Source organism: Mus pahari, chromosome 5, assembly GCF_900095145.1.
Source record: "Mus pahari chromosome 5, PAHARI_EIJ_v1.1, whole genome shotgun sequence".
NCBI lineage: Eukaryota > Metazoa > Chordata > Mammalia > Rodentia > Muridae > Mus > Mus pahari.
This window is the reverse complement of record NC_034594.1, coordinates 104,373,309-104,382,986: the sequence shown is the minus strand read 5'-3', so window position 1 is coordinate 104,382,986 and position 9,678 is coordinate 104,373,309. Positions and strand designations below refer to the sequence as shown.

At 38.2% G+C, this 9,678-nt stretch overlaps 1 protein-coding gene across 1 annotated transcript in view; it reads right to left on the bottom strand.

Moving 5' to 3' along the window:
- The window catches only part of Thsd7b (thrombospondin type 1 domain containing 7B), an 872,787-nt gene that overhangs the window by 219,503 nt on the left and 643,606 nt on the right, over positions 1 to 9,678 (bottom strand). The window contains exon 14 of the mRNA XM_021198560.2: positions 8,087 to 8,265. Within this exon, the coding sequence (XP_021054219.1) occupies positions 8,087 to 8,265 (179 nt within the window). The remainder of the gene's footprint in view (positions 1 to 8,086; positions 8,266 to 9,678) is intronic.

Below are 9,678 nucleotides of genomic sequence, written 5' to 3'. Positions count from 1 at the left end.
AGAGAGAGAGAGAGAGAGAGAGAGAGAGAGAGAGAGAGAGAGAGAGAGACCTTAGAAAGCAAGGAGGGGCCAAACAGCCCCTCTAATAGTAGGCTTGTTATCTTGCTGTTGCTAGGTAACTGTGGGGAGGAGTCTAGCCAGAAGTTCAGAAGCTTGGGACATTGTCTATGTGACTGTTAGCCATGAACCTCTCCTGTTGGGGCTGTGGGGGTGGTAACTTTGACAGGAACTAAGGGTCCAGGAGACATGGTTGAAAGCCTACCATCCCATGGAAATTACCACCCATTAGTTACCACTGGGGTTCAAGACCTCAGCTTGACTGGAGATCAGGCTGTCTGTGCTTAGCCCATTCCCCCACACCTGACTAGTAATTGGCAATGTGTGCTTTGTAAAAAAAATCATAGGTTATGTTTCTGTCTCTTCATCTTCTGTGAATTCTCCAAACCATTTAAAATGAATCATAAATTTGCACAAAATTAGTTTTAGCTGAATTAAAGTCACACTCCTTCTTCCACTAAGAAAAAAGTATAGTACCAAATAGTGAGTTTTGAAGGGAAGTGAAATCACTTCCCATATAGGTACTGGCTTTTACTGAACATGTAAGAAGAGTTCTTATAACCTACCTATTTGACTCCAAATGCCCCTGTACCTGAATGTAAAAGGAAATGCAGACTGCTTAGATTAGCTCTAAAAGGCAAGCTAAGAGAAAACAAATACATGTTAAATTATGGGGAGAAATAGTCATATCTAACATTTAACACACATTTGTTTTGTGCCAGGATGGTGAGATGGCTTCTTAATTGAATGTGCCCACTGATAAGCCCGAGTTCAATCAATGACATATATGATGAGAAAAAAATGGTTTCCTTAGATGACCTTTGTTCTCCACATGTGTGCTGTGTGGCATGTGTGTACATGTGCACATGGGTACACATGTGTGCATGTACCCACATGCCCACACAGACACAAATAGATAGATGATAGATAATAGATAGCTACATGGATGGATAGATAGATAGAAGGATAGATGCATTGATTGCATCAAGCAATGATATGGAAAATAGATGTTTTCATTTTATATTTAATAATAATAAATTCAGAAGTGGCTATCAGCTCTCTACCTGAGGAGTTACAAAACTGGGACTCAGAATGCTGCAACTTGAGCCCAAACCTGACTGGGTTTGAACACTTTAAACATCTCGGTGGCTCACAGTGAGAGGGTGATGCTCATGTTCTTTTCAAATGTAGTCTCTTCTGTAGGATGGAAAGGTTTTTGATGGTTTGTGCTGAGTGTGGAACTGCAGAAGCCAGTGATTCCTTGTTTGAGTTAGGCAGGGAAAGCTAAGTCAGCAATCTTGCTGTTCTTCTTAGGGTTCAATTTACCACCAGTTCTGGCTTCAGTGACCAAATATCTCAACAGTGGCAGCATTTACAAACCTTCCTGATCAGAAGAACCAGCACACAAGAAACCTTTTCAGTGAAATCCCATTTCTGATCCTCTCTAGTGTACTGAGTCACAGAACGGAGGCCTGGGTCCTGGGACACAGTTGCTATGGCAATTCTTCAACCTCGGTGTTCTCTTTGTGCTCACAATCAATAGCAGTTATGAAATAATCGACTCTGGGTTTCAAAAGACAGAGAAAGGTTTCTCAAACAACTTACCTTGACTCTTAAAACCAAGTCACTACCCTACAAATGCTGATCTGCAAGGACCTATACAGGACCAGAAATTTACCTTCTGGAAAAAAATTGGGGAAAATAATCAATTGACACACCAGGAAAGCTATGTATCATTTCAAATATATTTTCAGCTATGTCTTAAGCCTTTATTTTAAAGTTTGTTTTCTGTTTAAGAAAGCACCACAGCCAAAGGGTTTGGGTACACTGTTTTCATATACATCTTGGTATATGCAAACCATACTTGCAATTTAATTCAGATCTGTATATTTTCAAGGACTGAAATGGGAGGGGCTTTTCATTCCACATTGATAACTTAAATGGCAGACAAAAAAGTAGATTTTATCAGTATTTTTCTAGAAAGGTCTTAATAACTTCTGTTTCATATCTGGTTAAAAGAAATGATTTCACAAAAACTGTGAACAGATGATGTAACATTCATAACATTGTTATATAATATTTCAGTGGAGTTTACAGTTAAGGAGTTAGAGATAATATGAGGCTTGGGAGGACAATGACGGAGTTATAAAACCAAACCTTACAAAATTTTCCCACCTTCCAATTTTATAGTGTCATAAAAGCTACACTTAGGAACTGCACTATCGGGACATTTCTAGAAGTACATTGTTAACACATTTAGTAAAAGCCAAGTAAAAGGGAATTCAATGGCACATGGAAAAACAGTTCACCATATTAGAGTAACAGCAACAGTTACAATAAAGGTAAACCTCAGGATGAGGTACAAGCTCACTGAATTCTCATGAGTGTTTCCTGGGGCATTTAATAATGATGAAGATTCAAAGATGCTCACAAGCCAGAGGTCTATGTCTTCAGTGTAATGATGAGTAGGTATGTGTGGGCACAAGAGTTGGGGGAGGAGATAGCTTGAGAAGCAAAACAATGTTTCTTGGAGATGGCACCGGGGTACAAGCTAAAGAGAAACACAGCTTTTCCTGTGAGCTCAATTATATGACGATGCCACACCCTCAAAGTACAGACTTTCTCTGACAGATGGTCATAAAGATTACAAAGTTCCAACAGCCCACCGCAGAGGCCGTTTCACACTGTCCACAGGTGGAGTGAAGTGAGCCCGGGCTTTGAGATAACTGCTATGTGAGAGAGAAAGGAGGTGTTCTAGGAGTTTTCAACCAACCCTGCTATGTCCTTCCAAACACTCTTAAAGATTAAAGTCCTCTACAGCCCTTCATTCCTCACCAAGTGTTGCTCCACTCTGAACACAGTTCTTATTAAAAGTAGGACAACCAGTTACCCTCTCCCACTGGAGGGGTCTGTTGAATATGTAATCAGGGGTCAATTTGGGTTACCTTTTCTGTAACTCTGAGGAGAAAGGCTTCTCCTTCTGCTTCAGTCTGGGTTTCCTTTCAAAGCTCTCAGTCCAAGCTGAGCAGCCAGGAATGATTTGATTTAAATCAGGGACTATGTGAGGATACCCAAATTGGCTAAATCAAATTAAATCTTAAGTGTATCCATATATTTTTCTGGTTCAAAAACAAACAAATAAATAAACAAACAATACAATGAGGATGACAGTTATTGAAGCAGCACACAGTTTGAGTCCAAGCCAATTCACATAGAACCCAAGCCAATTCACATAGAACCCATTGCTCAGCCTCAAGTCTTGTATGTGTTCATTCATGGTAAAAATACATTTACATATCGTTAGAAAGAAAGCTTAAAAACATGATTGCCCCAGTTTGAAAAATAAAATGCATTGTTCTCATTTGCAAATTTAGGTCACCTTTTACTGGGGAGGGTAGGCGTCTTTAAAATAGCAATCATTTCTAGAGAACACACATACTTAATTCATATCCTCTAAGTAAGGCAGAGGCATTAAAATCTTCTAAAATGTGCTTGGGTAGAGTGTATCTTGAAAATGTAAAGGTAATGAATCTCTTACAGGATCTGGATTCAAACTGTGAATAAAGTGCCTTTGACGTATAAACAAAATGTGCTTTTTTCTAAAGTGCCTCTGACTTCAATCATGTAAAGAACTCTTAAAAGGAAATGTAAGTCCAGTGGGGCTTTACTGCCCTCATATTTAATCTGCTAATAGCATCATTTCAAAAGAAAAAAAAAGAAAAAATATACAATACAAGTGCATTTAAATCCACTCAACACATTTAGACTGTAAAAATTAAAATATATTGTCTATTTTATTATTCACAACAGAGTCAAGGGCATCAGCCAACTGACCTGATAATCCAATAAACTGTGTAGAAGGTATTTATGCCAAGATAAGAGCACAGGGACAGCTGCATTGTGAGCTATTTAGCATCACAAATACACTTAGCAGAAGCTACTCAAGGATAGCTGTCACTGGGGCACTTCCAGAGCAAAAGCTAGAGGGTTGATAGGTTCTGCTTTAAAAGGGAGGCTTTTATGAGAGATTATAAATATTGATTTCACTGAAGGAGTCAGAACAGTTTATGGGTGTGTGTACATAATGCCAACCTTTCCATTTATATCATTGGTCTAGTCTTCAATGGGATCTAAATGTCAAAGTTTGTCAGGGCACTCTTGAAAGACCCCTTGGGAAACAATTTGGAGATTATTTCTTTCTGCTAGAAGGACTCATGCTTTTGAGAATATAAATAATAATTGGTACATAAGAAACTATTCTAATGTGTTCTCCGAGATTGAGAGAGGCATCCTCTCATCAATAGGGAGGGCTCCTTTTCATTTAGATCTCTCATGACTATAAGTTGACAACCCATAACCATCTAGCAGAGGCTAGAATGTTTTTCAAAGCAGAAGTTCTTGCCCTCACATATACCACAGAAAATGAAACTGAGGGAGAATGAGTATGCCAGTGCACAAACATTTACTCAGTAATATTCCCAATATTTTTATGAACATTGTAGTAGATTAAATGTGACACACAATGCATTTTCTTCATGCCAAGGTACGAAGGAACTGTGCCTCTCTTGCTAATATTATTTGGTTAGATCTGACATCAACAGTAAAGCTGACACTATTTTCTAAAGAGGAAGAGTCGTTGACAGCGTACATTTTTGTTAGATAAACTGAGAAAGTATGAATTCTTCCAAACAAGATCTATATGCAACACAAGACACACACACACACACACATACACATGCACATAGATGCACAGAGACACATATCTATATACACACATCCACATGCACACACATCCACATGCAAACACACATGCATAACACATCACTGCAGACAAGGGCAAATATTTAATGATGTCACCACAGGTAACTTCCCACAAAATGAATCGATAAGGATCAGTGGCCTTGCTTTAGAGGTGGAATTAGTCTTAGGAGAATTTCTTTTAAATACCTTACTTTGCCCAGTTGGAGTTTCCCTTGTTATTCACAGACTAATGAATGAGTGTGAGGGTTTATGACTTAAGTGGATCAATTAATGTATGTAAGGTAGAACATATGTGCAGATAAAATAGAAGTCTTATACATTTTTGTGGAACTGTAAAGTAGAACAGTTATAAAAACATAGAACACAATTCTGTACTTGTATGTCTAGTATTTACCATGACAATTTGAAGTCAGTATGTTAAAGAGATGTCTACACTTCCATGTACATTGTAGCACTGCTCATGTTTGCTGGATTATACAGTCAGCCTGTGTGAATGGCAGTAGTGACAAAGGAAAGAATGTGGCGTACATATACAAAATGGAAATGACCTGGCTTTAAAAAGACAGACATGTAGTCAATGGCAAAAATGTGGATAGATCTTGAGAACACGGTGTTGAGTGGAATAAGCTGGGCATAGAACGGCAAACACTGTCTGTGAATGATTGCTTACACCTATAATCCCAAGACATCGAAAGATGAAACAGGGGGATTACAGTAACTGCAAGGCCAATCTGAGTTTACATAGGGAGCTCCAGGGCAGCTTGGGCTGTAGAGTAAGACCTTGTCTCAAAAACCAAAAATGGAAAATATGTAGAACAAAAAGACAAATAGTGCATGTTCTTACTTAGCTTTGGGATCTAAAAGAAGCACACTAGAAACAGAGTGGAGTGATGGTTAATGGAGAGGTGAGGTAGGGAAACTGGGTAGTGGCTATTACCTGAGGAGACTAGCCATCTGAGGGTAGAGGAACTATCTGAGGAGTTAGTTGTCTTTAACTGAAATCTGTCATGGCATGGTTAATTAAGTTAATAAAAGTTTATTGTACATCTCACAATTGCTGAGAATAAATTACAGAATGGACGAAATGATTGATGTCTATTGTACTGACTTAACCACTTCACATATTCATAAGAAATAACATCATCCCTTTTGAATATGTATATACAACTGTCATTTGTCAATTTGCAATAAAAGTAAAGTTAAAAGGTATAGGAAGTATAGATTGGAGTTTTCTTTATACTTGCACATACAGGTCAGATACCTGAAATTATTTTATATAATAACAAATTCCATAATAAATTCTATTTCTGCTCATTAACATCAAGGATTCATTTCTGTTGACGACAAATTCAAATGACTTTTGCTAAAACTGCCTCTTTGAATTAAAAACGTAGAAATGTCCCTTGCAGTCTTCCTTTGCTTAATTTCCCCTTAGCAGATTCACCTAAATTGTCCTCAAACTTGGACTTAATTTTTAGCTCATGCTGCCTCTCAAGGTTATGAGTGTTATATCTTTGGTAAGTATGTAATGCAGCATGTTTTCTCCCGAGTCACAACAGGCAGACTCTGTCATTAACTCCTTCCTATTCTCACCTCTAATAGAGGTGATTCTGCACATTAATGCACCAACCTCCTCTTTTAGAAAATCAGAATATTAACATTAATAGTTAACTCTAACTCTATAAAGGTCCAGATTCCAGTGGAAACCGATAAAGCAATGGAAGATGTAATAATAAATAAAAATGCTCATAAACATGAGAGATTAGCTGTTCTTTCTATTGTAAAAGCTTGGAAAATTCCCCAGAGATGGTCAAAGTGAGGTCTTGATGAGTATTCACCAGAAGTCACCCTTCTAACTGCAAACTCCCATGATGACTTTGTTTGTAAGGTTTATTTCTGCCGAGGTGGTTCATTCTCCTTTTTATCAATACTATTTTACTCTTTCTCCGCTGAGCTTCTATACCTATGAGGCTTCACTACTATCTTAATGCTGTTTCTTACAATTCTTTGTTTTGTTTTCTAGAAGAGACTTACATCTTACAGAAAGGTGAAATGGCCATTATCTTACAATAAAGAGAGAAAAAAATTCATTGATTTTGTCTAATTTTACATCTTATATATGTCTTGGTCGATTGCTAACTCATAGTAAGTAATCTGCCAGTCTTATATGTTATTTCCCCTCCCATCAACAACTTTCATGTTATCAAAATCAAAGTGGGGTTGGGAAGAAAGAGATGAACACCAAAGGATTCTCAGTAGAGGTTCCTGGAGCCTGGTTGAAAGGTCCCCAGTAAAATTTGTGAGATAAATGTCACTGCCCTTAAGATAAAGATATTTTAACTGGCTTCATTTGTGTGTCATCTATTTAACTGAATTATTTATTTGTTTATTTTTATTTTTATTTATTTATTTATTTATTTGTTTGTTTGTTTGTTTTTCAAGACAGGGTTTCTCTGTGTAGCCCTGGCTGTGCTGGAACTCACTTTGTAGACCAGGCTGGCTTCAAACTCAGAAATCTGCCCGCCTCTGCCACCTGAATGCTGGGATCAAAGGCGTGCGCCACCACGCCCGGCTTATTTAATTGATTTTTAAAATCATCAGTCCTAATCTAATAATCAGTATGTATCTGTGGATGAACTCTGACTTCTTCATTATGCTTCTTATGTTAAAATTTAGACACAAGCTGAAATATGCTCTAGCCATCTATGATTGCTTAGTATGACAATTTTATTAGACAGCTATATGGAAAGATACCCATCAGGATGTCACTTGTGAAAATATGTATGACTTCTAGGGGAAACATGTAGAGAAATAGTCAAAATAGGTTTGGAAAGTTGTAGAAGATTTAGCAAGATTGACAGCAATGAAAATTAGGAAAAAGTCTTAGGTAAAAGAAAACTAGATCATCACTTCTGAATTTTTAAAGATGATATTATGAATATATTATAAATTAATTGATGGTTTCTCAATTTTATTGATTTTATTTGAACAATGTAAGAATGTGATTTTTAATTTCCAATTATGATTCTGATTAAAATCAGTTAGCTGTAATTTTATACATATAATATTGCTAAGGGTACCAAGTTGATTTCCTCATTATATAAGACCAGGCAAAGGTATTGACACTTCTTCTGCTATATTAGTGTTTTCCCTTGTTCCTTTTTCAACTTTATAAAGCTCTCTGTAAGAGAATAATTCCATCTTCAACCAGAAATGATGATAGTTCAAGTAGACTTTAGCTTTATGTGTGTTCATTAATTCACTTTACCTGATTCTTGAGATCCAGTTTGGGACATGGCCGTCCTCCACTGTAAGGCTTTTCTTTTAGCCATTTCGATCGAATTCTCACTCCAATCCCACAAGATGAGCTGCAAGAACCCCAGCTGGACCAGTCACTTAGCTTGCAATCAAATGGACACGGGATGACACATGCTTCCTGAATGTAACCTGAAAGAAAAAACTTCCAGTGAACACAGGAAATTTATCAGATTTATCGTCAGCACTGCTACAGTATCTTAGAAACTTTTTTGTTGGTAAAGAGAGAAAATTTTGATGAGACAGATAAATAGAGTTACATCTGCATCCAGTTTGTCTCATTCGGTTTACTTCATTGAAATTCTGAATGGAAGGAACAGCATAAGCAGACTGGAAGCAACACAAGGCAAATGACATGATCATCTCCTCTCAGTGAGCCTTCTATTCTCTACCCTAAATTCTTCCAATTCTCCATCAGGAACAGGTAGCATATTCAAATGACCTTTTAATCTGACTGCTACCTGTAAGGTTTCACCAATAAAGACATTGATTCTCTCTTCTCAGTATTGTAACTTGAAGGTCAAGGAGAGATGGAGAAAAGACCATTGAAAGTAAAAAATCAGTTAAGTGTTATCTGCTTGGAGGATATGCAGTACTGAAGAGCCCTGGGCGAAGTCAGGTGAAGTGAGCCTCTGAGATCCCAGCCTTGGTCTTCTTTGCTCCTGTCTTCTGGTGGCTCCTACTACAGCCTATGGGTGACCTCTCTCTTAACTTCCAGCTGAGCTTATCATTGCCAGATGTGCACCTCCAGTGCTAGTTTTGCTCCTGCTGAATTCTCACCAGTGGCTGAGCTACTCTGACCCCTGCCCAGTTTTCCTGATTTCCACAAGTCTGTCAGAGAAGTTGCCCATCTCCTCCTTGAACTTTCTTGAATATCCTGTGTTCTGCACTCAGCATAATGCCATGAGATGCCTGCACCTGGATCTACATTCTTAGGAATTCACCTGCTGGTGCCTGTGACACAACCTCATTCTCATGATTAGGCTACAGGGCCCTGGTAACCTACAGATATAATTCATGTGCCAGCTCAGTCAGATGATTTGAGTTCATCAGAACGGAGATGATCCTGCATGTTGCTGACTCCTCAGCTGCAAACTCTTAAAGGTGGGCTGGTCCCTTTGTGCAAATGGAAGTTAAAATAAGTCTCAGAGAAGAAGACCTCTGCTGAAATCCCAGGGAAGTTCAGAACAAAAGCTTCCCCTGGCTGAGCTTGTGATGAAAGCTCAGCCTCAGACCATTCTTTATTCTCCATGAAACCCTTAAGCAGAGAAAAGAGAAAAGGGGCCTAGACTCTTTTTTTTATACCCAAATTTTTACCCATTTTTAAAATTTATTTTACTAGATATTTTCTTCATTTACATTTCAAATGCTATCCCAAATGTCTCCTATACTGTCCCCCCGCCCTGCTCCCCTACCCACTCACTCCCACTTCTTGGCCCTGGCATTTCCCTGTATGGGCATATAAAGTTTGCAAGACCAAGGGGCCTCTCTTCCCAATGATGACTAGGCCATCTTCTGCTATTTATGCAGCTAGAGACATGAGCT